The sequence below is a fragment of the Chiloscyllium plagiosum genome, unplaced genomic scaffold (genome assembly GCF_037043375.1).
Source record: "Chiloscyllium plagiosum isolate Xiang-an unplaced genomic scaffold, Cpla_swu_hap1 HiC_scaffold_15, whole genome shotgun sequence".
In the NCBI taxonomy this organism is placed as follows: Eukaryota; Metazoa; Chordata; class Chondrichthyes; order Orectolobiformes; family Hemiscylliidae; genus Chiloscyllium; species Chiloscyllium plagiosum.
In genome coordinates, this window is record NW_028270153.1 from 69,809,904 (window position 1) to 69,824,237 (window position 14,334).

At 43.7% G+C, this 14,334-nt stretch overlaps 1 protein-coding gene across 1 annotated transcript in view; it reads right to left on the reverse strand.

Annotated features, from left to right (window-relative positions):
• Positions 1 to 6,508: 6,508 nt before the first annotated feature.
• Positions 6,509 to 14,334, reverse strand: part of LOC148147681 (uncharacterized) — a 41,296-nt gene continuing 33,470 nt past the window's right edge. Inside the window, exons 6-7 of the mRNA XM_087994624.1 lie at positions 11,766 to 11,875; positions 6,509 to 7,237 (exon numbers count right to left, since the gene is read on the reverse strand). Of these exons, the coding sequence (XP_087850750.1) occupies positions 11,803 to 11,875 (73 nt within the window). The 3' untranslated portion in view covers positions 6,509 to 7,237; positions 11,766 to 11,802. The remainder of the gene's footprint in view (positions 7,238 to 11,765; positions 11,876 to 14,334) is intronic.

A 14,334-nucleotide genomic window follows, 5' to 3' on the forward strand; every position in this document is an offset into this window, starting at 1 on the left:
AATATCTGGCAACTCTGCGCTTCAGTCATGGAGAATCTGTATATAATTTTGGATCACCAGAGAAAGTAAAAGAATTCCTGGATGCTCTCACATAGACTGCGGGACTTGAACTGTATGGACAACTTTATTTTGCCCCCCTTTTGTCTTTCCCTCTTCCTTTCTCCTTCTTTCTTTGCTCCATCTTTCCTTGGGGGGGGCTCGTCCTTATTCTTTCTTTGAGCTCTTATCTATAGCTCGTGTGGTTTATTTGATTATTGGGGGATGTCTCTGAGTGGGTTGTTTTCTTATTTAGTTGCTTAATTCTTGCTGGGATTGTAATTTTGTAATCTTATATATTTTTATCTTGTGTTGTTTTGTTAAGCATATCTACGTGATAGTGCTGGGGCGGTGGGTGGGTCGCCCACTTTTAACTCCTGTTTTATAAAATACTGGAATTTATTTACTCTATTTTGTAATGCCTGGGCTGAGAGCAGGGATCTAGCTGGGAGAGGTTATGGCGGGGTTATTGGAAGGTAGTAGTACCCCCTGGGAGCAAGGGGGAAAATCTCGTTTCAAATATGCTTTATGTTATTTTTATTTAGGAGTAGTTCTTAATTGTTTTGATTTAACTGTTTTAAAGAGTTTTTTTATATGTGAATTGTTTTTGGTTTTTATTCAATGTCTTTTGGGTGGGATTCTTCCTCTTGGGATTGCCTGGACGATCATGGCTAGCCATTCGGTTAGGTGGTGCACCTGGACTGTCAAGGGGAGCCACTCGCCAATCAAAAGGAAAAAAATATTATCAAGTCTTAAAAAAGAAAAGGCTGATGTAGCTCTTTTACAGCAGACACATCTACCTGATAAGGAGCACTCGAAGCTGCAACAGGGTGGGTTTGGCCAGGTGTTCTTTTCATCTTTCAGCTCAAAAAGGAGGGGAGTAGCCATTCTTATTCGGAAGAATCTTCCCTTCCAAATGGTAAGCCAGATAAAAGATAAATCTGGACGGTATATATTGAGTAAAGCCCTAATATATGGAGAGGAATATGGGATTTTGAATCTTTATTGTTCCCCCGGCACACCCTTTTAAATTTGGAATGGAAGCGTTCTCTAAGTTGATGACTCTCGGGGTCCGCCATACAATTCTAGGAGGAGATTTTAATTGTATCATTCACCCAGAGATGGACAAGATACCTAGGAGCACTACAGGCATATCTTTGAGATCTAGGCAGCTGACAGGGGGGTTGGGGCTGGTAGATGTGTGGAGGTGTCTCCATCCCCCCACAAGTGCCATACCAGAATCAACATGTTTTCTGTTCCCTCAACCCTTTTGAACTCGATATTGTCTTGTAAAATAGGTAATATAACTATTTCTGACCATGCCGCAGTATATACGGATGTGAAGACTAGTGATGATTAGATAGGTCCCCGACATTGGCATATGGATCATTTTTTATTGAAGGATAGCAAGTTCATAAAATATTTTTTGCAGGAATTAAAAAACTTCTGGGATATCAACTCAGGCACGGCTAGTAACCCCTCGACGATGTGGGAGACCACAAAGGCATATGCGCGAGGCCTGGTCATCTCATATTCTGTGACCCAGAAAAGACAAAAGGGAGAGCAACAGCGTCTGCTCGAGGCTCACCTGAAGGCAGCTGAGACAGTGTATGTTGATAGGCCCTCTATTACTAAGCTACAAAGGATCACAGCCCTTAGGGCAGCCTTGAATACCGCACTTCAAACAGCAAAGAGGGAGATATTACTCGCGAAGCAGAGACTATTCGAGTACGGTGACAAGCCTGGCAGGTATCTAGCGTACCTTGCCAGAAAGAAAAAGGCTCCCCAAACTATTACATTTATTAGAGAGAGTGCTGGTACACTGACTTATAATCGTAAAAAGATCAATGCAGCCTTTAGAAAGTTCTGTTTTGAATTGTACAAGTCGCAGGACTGTGAGGATAGAATGAGGAAGATGGAGTCTTTCCTAACCTCGGAGCAGGTCTCATTTTTGAATGCCGCCCCTGACAACCCAGGAAGTACAGGAATCGGTGAGACAGCTTCAGAGTGGCAAAGCGCCTGGACCATTCGGATTCCAGGCTGAGTTCTGTGAAGAATTTATAGGGGAAACTGGCCGGGCCACTTATAAATACGTATAATTATTCACATAGTCAGGGCTGCCTCCTCCCTTCTTTGAGAGAAGCAAATATTTCTCTCATTCTTAAGAAGGGAAAGGCCCCAGAAGACTGCTCTTCATATTGACCCATATCCTTGTTAAATGTGGATTTTAAAATTCTCTCAAAAATGTTAGCATTAAGACTGGAGAGGGTTTTACCATTCATTACAAAAGAGGACTAGACGGGGTTTATAAAGGGTCGCAGATCAACTAATAACATTAGAAGGATCTTAAATATGGTACACGCCTGCCAGCAGGGAGCGATACTGGGATTAGCCGTCTCCCTTGATGCAGAGACGGCATTCGATTGGGTAGAATGGCCATATCTCGTTTATACGCTGGAACGGTTTGGCGTTGGAGAGGTCTTTACTAAATGGGTTTCAGTATTATATAATGATCCCAAAGCAGCTGTGATCACCAACGGTTTAAGTTCAGATAGTTTTAGTGTTGGCAGAGGCTGTCATCAGGGATGTCCTCTCACCATTATTATTCTTGCTAGTGTTTGAACCGCTGGCTGAAGCTATACGGACTGATCCTAATATAACGTTTCTGAGGGTTGGATCGGGCAAGCACAAAATTACTCTCTATGCAAATGATATCCTCCTCTTCTTAAGTGATCCTTTGACACCTGTGCCCCGCTTAATTCAAACGGTCAATCTATTTGGTATGTTCTCAGTTTACAAAATCAATTTTGTGAAATCGGAGGCCTTGCCATTATATCCAATTTTCCAGATGGATCCTGTTTTCCCTTTCGGTGGTCACTGGAATGTTTTCTGTACTTAGGTATTTTCATGACTCCGGCATTTGGTCAGCTATATAAAGCCAATTATACACACTTATTAGAGAAAATAAGGCAGGACCTTCAATGCGGGGAAGATCTCCCAATATCTTGGCCAGGTAGAATAGCCTTAGTCAAGATGAATATTTTACCTCATCTTCTGTATCCTATAAGAATGCTCCCCTTGATGCTGCCGAGACAGGCGCTGTGTAAGCTCTATGGTTAGCTCGGCTCCTTTATTTGGAATTATAGATGGCCCGTTATCAAATTAGAAAAGCTGCAGCTTCCACGAGTAAGGGGAGGACTGGACTTTCCAGATTTCAGGAAGTACCAACTGAGCTCCTTAATATCTTATGTAGCTGACCCACAATCAATCTGGTTAGATATTGAGGCCTCCCAAGCAAAATGTCCCTTCATCAATCTACTATTTATGGACAAGATGAGAGTTATTACAGATTATTGTAACAATCTAATTGCTTTAAATACAATTAAAGTCTAGAGGATATTGCGACAGGATGAGGGTAACCAGCAAAGAACCTCCCCTATATCCCTATAGTGGGAACATTGGGATTCCAAACAGGGCTGACCGATGCTATATTCAAAATCTGGGAGTCCAGAGGTTTCTCCTGTTTGGGAGATCTGTTCGAAGGGGAGGTGATGATGTCCTTTGAGCAGCTTCACCAGAAGTTTGGGTTGCCCAGCAAGGACATTTTTCAGTATTTTCAAATACAAGACATTATACAAAAGATGACCACACTGATAATCAATCCTTATAAATTGGATAGGGAAAGGAGAGTGCTCCGGCTGATGGGTCCCCTCGGTCAGTACTCTCTACCACTTACTATGCAATAAGGTATTGAAGGACATGGAACAGTTATATAAAACCTGGAGTCAAGAATTGGGAATGGAAGTCTCCTTTCAGATGTGGGAGGACGTCTGAGAAAATGCCAGGAAGATCTCTATCTATAACAGAACTCAGGCTATCCAATTGAAGATACTTCATAGGGCTCACAAGGCACCAGAACGACTTTCAAAGTTCAAGGCAGGAGCATCTCCAATGTGCCCTAAATGCAAAATCAAAGTTGGTATTCTCTCACATTGTCTGTGGATATGCCATAAGATCTGCAGGTACTTGGACAGAGTAGCGAATGCCTTGACAAAGATTTTAGGAACGGAGATTGGATTGGACCCAATGTCTCTAGGCTACGGCTCCCCAAATTTCCTCTCTTTGGATGTATATGTGAGGAAACTATTCACTATCCTTTCCTTTTGTGCAAGGAAAGGATAGTGAATTGGGTATCCGAAGGCCCACCAGGACTTTCAAACTGGCACAGGATAATCATGGAATATATCCCCCTTGACTTCCTTACGAATATGATGCACCAAAAAACGGAATTATTTTATAGAACAGGGCAGCCCTTTTTGAACTACATTGACACATATTTCAGCCATATTGTCCAGGGCCTTTGCTTAGCCATGGTAACGGTTCTGGCTGGTTCAGTGGCTCCCAGGAGGAGGAATCCTGTATAAATACGGGTTTTGTTATGACTGGATATAAATCCATTTTGGGTATTATTTAGTTATCTATTTACTTTTGTTGTCTTTTCTCCTTTTGGTTATTGTTAGTAACGTATGATATCCTATTTTATGGTGTTTGTAGAATAGATTAGTTAGTTTTTTTTTAACCTTATAGTGGTGTTATTATATTCTAAAGTGGAATACACTAGTTTGTACAGTTTTTGTAATTTTGTAAAAAAAATTTTTCAATAACAATATCTACATAAAAAAAACTCAATCAGGTTTGAGCACCATGACATTTCCTGCACAAAGCTATGCTGCTGATTGTGAATAAGTTCATACTTTTCAAAATGTGAGTAAATCCTGTCCCAAGAAATAATTTTCTTACTACTGACAGAAGTCCCAACACCACCTTTAAATATCAACATGACCTAAAATGTTAGATACCCCATTAATTTTCTTACTAATATTAATTTCTTCAATTCCTCTCACTGGATCTTTGGTCCTAACATTTCTCTAGGAAATTGTCCTCTTATGAAAACAGAACCAAAAATTGTACGTTCAACCCTCCTGCCATTTGTTTACTCCCCACTATAACTTTCCCTATTTATCTGCAAGGGACTTGCATTGGTCTTCAGCATTTTTCTTCACATATTTATAGAAGATTTTACAGTTGGCTTTTAATGTTCCCTTCACATTTAGAGGAACCTCTTATCTGAAGGACACAGGCAGGTAGTATTTTGTTCAGTTAATTGAATGTCAGATAACATTGTTAGCCTTGCGATCTTGTCCGGATAACCTGAAATTCGATGAATCAAACATCAGATAATTGAGGTTCCTCCGTACTTTTATTTTCCCACTATTGATCAATGCTTTTGTCCTCTTTTGCTGAATTCTGAACTAGTCGTCAGTCATCCCAGCTCTGGATTTCTCCACAGAATGGTGTTCTTGGTGCAACCATCTTCAGCTACTTCATCAATAATCTTTACCAAGGAAGAGAAGGATATCTATAATCCTTTTGTTGACTTGTTTATCCCTCAGTTACGATCTGAATGGGAAAGGAAGTGCCTAAAGTGTGAAATGGTCTATTTTGGCAGGAAGCCTGAAAAAAAAGCATGTTATTCAATGAGACCACAGGGCTTTATGATGCATTGGGATCTGGGGGTCCTCCTATATGACTCAAGAGGGTAATGTGAAAGTACAGCAAACAATTAGAAAAAGTGGTATCATTTATTGTGGTCAGAATTAAAATGCAGATGAAGGAAGATTATACTTCAGGCACTGGAAACACAACATCTGTATTATTTTGCATAATATTCTTTCCTTGTTTAAGGAAGGTGTCAATGTTTTTGAAACAGTTTAAAGAAGGCTTACCAGGCTAATACTTGGAAGGGGGACATTGTTTTATGAGGAAAGGTGGGTCCGCCCTTCACAGATCCAATGAATTGGGGACCTCACAAAAGTTCTCCAGTGAGGAGAGTTTTAACAGAGCAAACAGGAGAAAGTGCTTCCTTTATTGGGATTCAGAGGTTATAGGTTCAAAATTCAAGAGTCAAGAAGGATCTCAATTTCAAGACTGACCGAGAGAGCCAGGGCTGAAATGAAGAGAAACATCTTTACTCCATGGTTAGGGTTTGGAATGTGCTGCCTAGGAGAGTGGTGGATGCAGATTCCACAGGAGGCTTCAAAAGAGAACTGGTTATATATTCAAAAGGGCTGAGTTTATAAGGCTATGGAGATAGTCCCATTTTCCAGTCCTATCTGGGTAGCTGTTTTAGGAGCTGGTATAGACATGAATGGTCTCCTACAGTACTTCAAATTCCTAATTTCTACTAAGGATTTCTATCTAGACCATCTTACCAGAGGGTGATAGCTACCTCCATTGGAACCTGCTGCTATCAGAAGACAAGTGGATATATTCTTGAAAGCATTAATTGTCAGAATCTTGGAGACTGGTGGAAACAAGTACACAAAACCGAATCGTTGTTTAGTGTGTAATTTAAAGAGCATAGGAAGCATAGATGCCATTTAGTTAATGATGAAGATCAAATACTCAGCCACTATACAACAAATTAAACTTTATTCTGTACAAAAGCCAACATGTTTTCTTTCAATATAGGAGTACAAAATGATTTTTTTTTAAATTTATAAATAGAATAAACATCCCCTCAAGTTGTGAAATAGAACAAACAGTGTGCAATTTTTCATAATACTGGACAGTACAGGTAACGAACGTCTAGGGAAACAATATAGTGTCCTCGCATTCAAGTGTGCAAATAACCACAGTTAGGATTGCCATTAAAGCAAACACCAAACATGAAAATTGTACAATAAATATTTTGAGACTGGCTTAGGGGACCAGAGAAATATGTAAATCACTATAAATTCATATTAAATATTTAAAAAGCTCTGAAAGAGAGCTTCTTCCATATGTCAATCCATGCCTATAACCAAACAAGCTTGAAGCAGAAATTACATAGTCCTGGTGGAAGAGGAGGACTGTTACACTCCTCCAAGTCCAAGGTCAGGTTTTGTCCTTATTCTCAGAAAGGCACAAATAAACAGATTTAAAAACCATCAAAATCTGAAACACCAAGCTATTGAAGTCGAGCTGACCAATAAACAAGAGCTCTGTATGGTCACACCTTCAAAACTTTGGATAACCGTGAAACCCATTGACAATGTTCTGGTTAAGTGCAAGCTCAAGGCATGAATCCGATGACGAATCCCTCTCACTTATCGGAATGACATTCCAGTCTATCAGTTGCATAATTCCAAGATTATTAGCTCTGTGGGGAACACAACAATGGCTTATCAGGTCTCTGTGACATAATACAGAGGAAAAACAAAAAAGCCTTGGTGGGTACTAGGGGATGGAGTCTGGGATCTCAAAGGCTGTAAAGCTGACATCATTCCACGCTACAGAGGCAGAACATAATTCAAAACTCTTAACTGGCTACAGACTCAATAAAGGTATTGCCCACGAGGCCAGTTTACTGAATGGATACCAGAAAGAGACCAAAGAGGATGTGGCAGGGGAGGGAGGGGTGGTTGAAGAAGTTATAAACAATTATGGTGGGAACATTAAGCGGTTTTGATGGGATGGAATGCAGCACGGACTGTTCCTACTGATTGTTGGGAATGGGGGGCAGTGACAGCCATTTTGACAGGACGAGATTTATTCATCCCAGAGCTTGTAGTCTGATGCAAGCAGCAGGAATAAAACACATACGTTAGCACCAGAGAGGAAGAAACTGATGTGTTACACTTCAACCTGATTTCTTGTGCTTTCTCCCCCCTCCATGATTGTGTTATCATTTGCCTAGCCCCTTTTCAAAATCAGTCTCTACTAATTCACACTTCACCTCTGCCTCTTCCAGCTTAAGAATCCATGCCTCTGATCAAACCTGTAATCAGACCCTATGACTCCTTTACTCCCCTCTTTCAAAGAAAGTTACACATTTCTGTGGAAAGATACATCAACTATAACTGCAGCTCATCTTAGTCTTCCCTTTCAACCTCAAGCTCAAGCTCAGACTCTTTGGTCACAACGGATTCATATCCCATTCTAGGCAAATTCTGCCCTGACTAGATGAGATTGTTACACATTGGTCACCAATGCAGGCTAAGCCCATAAGACATGGGAGCAGTCCATCAAATCTGCTCCCCCATTTAATGAGATCACAGCTTATCTGATCATCCTCAACTCCATTTTCCTGTCATTTCCCCACAACCACAGTTCCCTTACTGATTGGAAACTGTCTCAATCCTTCACATAACACCGCAGCTTTAACAATCTTCTAGTAAAACAAAAAACATACAGATTCACAACAGAAGAAATTCCTCACCTTGGTCTTAAATGTGTGACCCCCTGAGATGATGTCCTCTGATTTATTATCACCTGTACTTGGCACACATATTTGTTACAAATATAATGGAAAGTGTTATGTAATGTCACCATTCTGACAGCATCTTAAAACACAAAAGAAACCAAGGCAGAATATAAAAGGTAGGGAATGGTGGGGAAAAGATCTGCCCCCCTGCCTACCCACAGCATGGCCACACAGAACACAAAATCAAGCCTGTCCAAACCATACAAGGAATACCCAGAATGCCTCAGCATTGACCAAACAGACTGACGAGGGAAACCAGACATGACTGTAGTCACTTGCAGACCAGGGAATACATTACTCAAGACAACCTGACAATAAGCTTCCTGGACCCGATAAACACAGCCGTCCCAAATCCCCAGGGGCACTCTTGTACCCCAGTGATACCAAAGCCATACAAAGCTCAGGTCAGATGGGGAGGCACCAGAATACCTCGCTCACAGGAGAGCAACAATGGAAACACCTTACTGCCAAGAAGAGAGACATTCTCACCGACCCTGAAAGGGAGCTGGAATCCCCTGATCCCATTAAGAACTGATTGATGCTGCTGGATGCTTCATTGTATCTACATTCAGAACACGCTTCTGATAACTCTTTACGCAGAGAGTTGTGAATGCATGGAATACAATGCCAGCGGTGGTGGTGGAAACAGAATCATTAGGGATATTTAAGCAACTGCTGAACAGGCACATGAAGAGCAGTGAGTTGAGGGGCGTATAGGTTACGTTATTATATTTTACATTAGGATTAAACCTCAGCACAACATCGTGGGCTAACAGGCCTGTTCCCTGTTCTATAACTGCTTTGCGATCACCATCATCAGAACTTGCTTACGTCAAGACCAATGTATTTTCACTTTTTAATTAGCATCATTGTACTGTACCCCTATATAAATTGGCTTAATTCTCAGCTCAGGGACGAGAACCTTTGACTAGACTGAAACAGCACTGACAGTCTGTACAAGTAGATCAATTTTGCTTCCAGCCATATTGCTTGCAATAAACAGCTGGTCAATTTCACCCCATCTGGTTCGTGTGGTCTCTGTTCAATTGGGCTCACTTCTCGGACAGAAAGTTCAAAATTCTACTTCAGTCCTTTTTTTTTTGAAGTGCTTATCTGTGGGCCTGGATGCAGGCTCTTCCACCCTGATGCTGAGACTAACTAGTACAAAGCCCTCGGCCTTTGGTTCACTGCTGCTGCTGGAACAGAGTCTCCAAGTGGCTGCCATCTTTCCGAATCCAATCTATTAAATCCAATCGATTAAGAATCCTGTGTGTTTCAGGAAAGTTGCCTCTCATTCTTCTGTAGTCCATTGGACTACAGGCTCAATCAACTCAACCTCTCCTCAGAGCTTTTACAGGTGGTTCTTCTCGAATGGAACGGTTGAGTTATTGTGAAACCCTGCATTTTACAAACAGTATTTAAAGTATTGGTGAAGTAATTGCATTACAGCTGACACATTTTAAAAGTTTGTGCTTTAGAAACAGTGTCCCTAATTCACCAATCGCTTCACTATGAATTTGCAATAAGGAAACATGCGTTACAGCAGAATGGCTCCAGCTCTCAGTTGGCTTTCCCACTTTAATTATTCAGACTGCCTCTCTTCTCCATTAGGATTGCCCAAAGTCAGGGGGCGGAATGGTGGCTCAGTGGTTAGCACTGCTGCAGCACAGCACCAAGGGCCAGGGTTTGATTCCAGTCTCAGGCAACTTGGAGATGGTGAGGACTGCAGACGTTGGAAAGTCAGCGTCGATGCAGTCGATGGAGATAGAAAAAGCACAGCAGGTCAATCAGCACCAGTGGAGAAGGGGAATTGACATTTCAGGTCAGAACCTTTCATCAGGACTGGGGGAGGGGGGAGCAGCAAAATAAAGAGGTTGGGCTAGGGGAAAGGTAGATGGGATGGCGATAGTTGGATGCACATAGGAGGTGCGGCACGGTGGCACAGTGGTTAGCACTGCTGCCTCACAGCGCCAGAGACCCAGGTTCAATTCCACCTCAGGCGACTGACTGTGTGGAGTTTACATATTCTCCCTGTGTCTGCGTGGGTTTCCTCCGGGTGCTCTGGTTTCCTCCCACAGGAAAATGTCAAAAAATGTGCAGGTTAGGTGAATTGGCCATGCTAAATTTCCCAGTGTTAGGTGAAGCGGTAAATATAGGGGAATGGGTCTGGGTGGGTTGCTCTTCGGAGGGTCGGTGTGGACTTGTTGGGCCGAAGGGCCTGTTTCCACACTAAGTAATCTAATCTAAATCTAGGAGGTGATTTGTCATTGGTCAGTGGGAAAAATGGAATGGATAGATGGGAAGGAAGATGAACAGGTTAGCTTAGGTCAAAGAGGCAGGGTGGAGAGAGATGGCTGAGCCTGTGATAAGGTGGGGAGCGGTGGGGGATTTGGAAGCTGATTAATTCTACGTTGAGGCTATATGGTTGTAAGCCCCTAAGACAGAAGATAAGGTGTTCTTCTTCCAGTTTGTGTGCACCCTCATTTCGACAGTGAAGGCAGCCCAGGATGGGGGGAGGGGGAGGGGGAGGGGGAGGGGGAGGGGGAGGGGGAGGGGGAGGGGGAGGGGGAGGGGGAGGGGGAGGGGGAGGGGGAGGGGGAGGGGGAGGGGGAGGGGGAGGGGGAGAAATGACTGGCAACTGGAAGGTGGAGTTGATGGGAACACATGGCCCATATAGATGCTCCCTGAACCAGTCCCCAAGTTTGCACTCAGTCTCTGATGTAGTGGAGACTACATAGAGAGTAATGTACGCAATAAATCAGGTTAGAGGAAATGCAGGGGAATCTCTACCAGACTTGGAATGGGCCCTTGGACGGAGGTAAGAGGGGAGGTGAGAGGGCATGCTTTACACCTCCTGTGGCTGCAGGGAAAGGTGCCAGGTGTGGTTAAGAGGTTGGTGGGGAGTGTGACTGTGGGTGGAGTTTGTGTTCTCCCACAACTGTGGGAGTTTTCTCTGGGTACGTCAGTTTCCTCCCACAGTCTGACTATGTATAGGTTAGGTGGATTGGCCATGCTAAATTACCCTGAAGTGTTTAAGGATGTGTAGGCTGTGTTAATTAGCTATGGGATATGCAGCATTACGGGGATGCTCTTCAGAGGGTCAGTGCAGACTCAATGGACCGAATGTACTGTAGGAATTCTATGATTCTATGAAATTCTTTGAATTGCCATTTTCTCCCCTGCACACTCCAAAGAATCCCTGGTTTGAAAGCATGTCATACAATACACATTTGTTAATCCAATTTCCATCCAGTTCCATTCCACCTACACATTTCTCAAATTTGTTTTTTTTTTAAAACAAAAGAACTTGCAAACTTCTCAACTGTTGAGACTTATTCATTCACTTCTCAAAACAGTAGACATTATCCTTGAAATTCCCTCTCCATCAATCTGAGCCAAAATTAATTTTAGATTTAGTGCTTACCTCATTTATTGGGTTCAAATCAGTTTTCTCCCTCAGTTCAACAACTGAGTGCTCTCGGACGTTGACCAGCCAAGCTTTCTGCTTCATCGCTCTCAATCTCAACTTTCCATCTACACAAAAGCAAACGGTTAGCCACTCGTCAGTGACATCAATTGCATCGCAGAGGTAATTCTATTCAAGTTCACATTGTGTCCCTGAGGCCAATGTCTTGTCTGGAAAAAGTTTTAAATCCAGAGAATGGGAAGAGTGTGAATGAAATGATCATCAGAACTTCATGTGGAAATTAGGACAGGAAACCAAAAACAAGACAGACAAAAACAACGTGATCATCTTCTAGAAGTAGAAACGGATTGGTGTTCTTAAAGAAATGTCTTGTATTTGTACTCTTCATCTAGCTCAGGATGCCTTTAAGTTTTCATGTACAGTTCTGGGAAATCCTTAACCTGGACTACAGAAAGAGAGTACAGAAAGAACCCCACTGGTCCTCACCGACCACCCCACCAACCTCCATATACATCGTATCATCCGCCGCCATTTCCACCACCTCCAAACGGACCCCACCACCAAGGATATATTTCCCTCCCCTCCCCTATCAGCGTTCCGAAAAGACCACCCCCTCAGTGACTCCCTCGTCAGGTCCACACCCCCCACCAACCCAACCTCCACTCCTGGCACCTTCCCCTGCAACCGCAAGAAATGCAAGACTTGCGCCCACACCTCCCCCCTCACCTCCCTCCAAGGCCCCAAGGGACACTTCCATATCTGCCACAAATTCACCTGCACCTCCACACACATCATCTATTGCATCCGCTGCACCCGATGTGGCCTCTTCTATATTGGGGAGACAGGCCGCCTACTTGCGGAACGTTTCAGAGAACACCTCTGGGACACCCGGACCAACCAACCCAACCACCCCATAGCCCAACACTAACTCCCCCTCCCACTCCACCAAGGACATGCAGGTCCTTGGACTCCTCCATCGCCAGACCATAGCAACACGACGGTTGGAGGAAGAGCGCCTCATCTTCTGCCTGGGAACCCTCCAACCACAAGGGATAAACTCGGATTTCTCCAGTTTCCTCATTTCCCCTCCCCCCACCTTGTCTCAGTCAAATCCCTCGAACTCAGCACCGCCTTCCTAACCTGTAATCATCTTCCTGACCTCTCCACCCCCACCCCACTCCGGCCTATCACCCTCACCTTGACCTCCTTCCACCTATCGCATTTCCAAAGCCCCTCCCCCAAGTCCCTCCTCCCCACCTTTTATCTTAGCCTGCTGGACACACTTTCCTCATTCCTGAAGGGCTTATGCCCGAAACATCGATTCTCTTGTTCCTTGGATGCTGCCTGACCTGCTGCGCTTTTCCAGCAACACATTTTCAGCTACAGAAAGAGTCCCTGACATAAGTGATTGCTCCCTAGACGTCCTTGGAGCAGCCATATGAATGGCCCAAAATGAACGCTCTTTTCAAATCTCAACTCAACACTAGTCTGTGGTTTAGGGTAATTAGATTAGATTAGATTACAGATTAGATTAGATTACAGTGTGGAAACAGGCCCTTCGGCCCAACAAGTCCACACCGACCCACCAAGCGTAACCCATACATTTATCTCTTTACCTAACACTACGGGCAATTTAGCATGGCCAATTCACCTAACCTGCACATCTTTGGACTGTGGGAGGAAACCAGAGCACCCGGAGGAAACCCACACAGACACGGGGAGAATGTGCAAACTGCACACAGTCAGTCAGTCACCTGAGGCGGAAATTGAACCCGGGTCTCGGGTGCTGTGAGGCAGCAGTGCTAACCACCGTGCCACCCACAATGTTTCTGAAAGGGGTAATAGAACATTACAGTGCAGTACAGGCCCTTCGGCCCTCGATGTTGCATCGACCCGTGGAAGCAATCCGAAGCCCATCTAACCGACACTATTCCATTCTCGTCCATGTGTTTATCCAATGCCCCTTTCAATGCTCTTAAACGTGGAGCCTACTACCGTTGCAGGCAGGGCAATCCATGTCCATACTACTCAGTAAGGAACCTACCTCTGACATCTGTCTGATATCTATCACCCCTCAATTTAAAGCTATGTCTCCTCATCCGAGGAAAAAGGATCACCCTGTTCACCCGATCTAATCCTCTGATCTTGTATGCCTCTATTAAAGCACTTCTTATCCTTCTACTCTCTAACAGAAACAGCCTCAAGTTCCTCAGCCTTTCCTCATAAGACCTTCCCTCCACACCAGACAACATCCTGGTAAATCCCCTCTGCACCCTTCCCAAAGCTTCCACTTTCTTCCTATAATGCAGTGACCAGAACTGTACGCAATACCTCCAAGTGCGGCCGCACCAGAGTTTCTTACAGCTGCAACATGACATCACGGCTCCGAAGCTCAATCCCTCTCCCAATAAAAGCTAACACACTGTATGCCTTCTTAAAACCCTATCAATCTGGGTGACAGCTTTCAGGGATTTATGTACATGGACACAGATCTCTCTGCTCACCCACACTATCAAGAATCACCTCAATTTTCCACAGTAGACTATTTGTCACCTCTCAGCCCAGC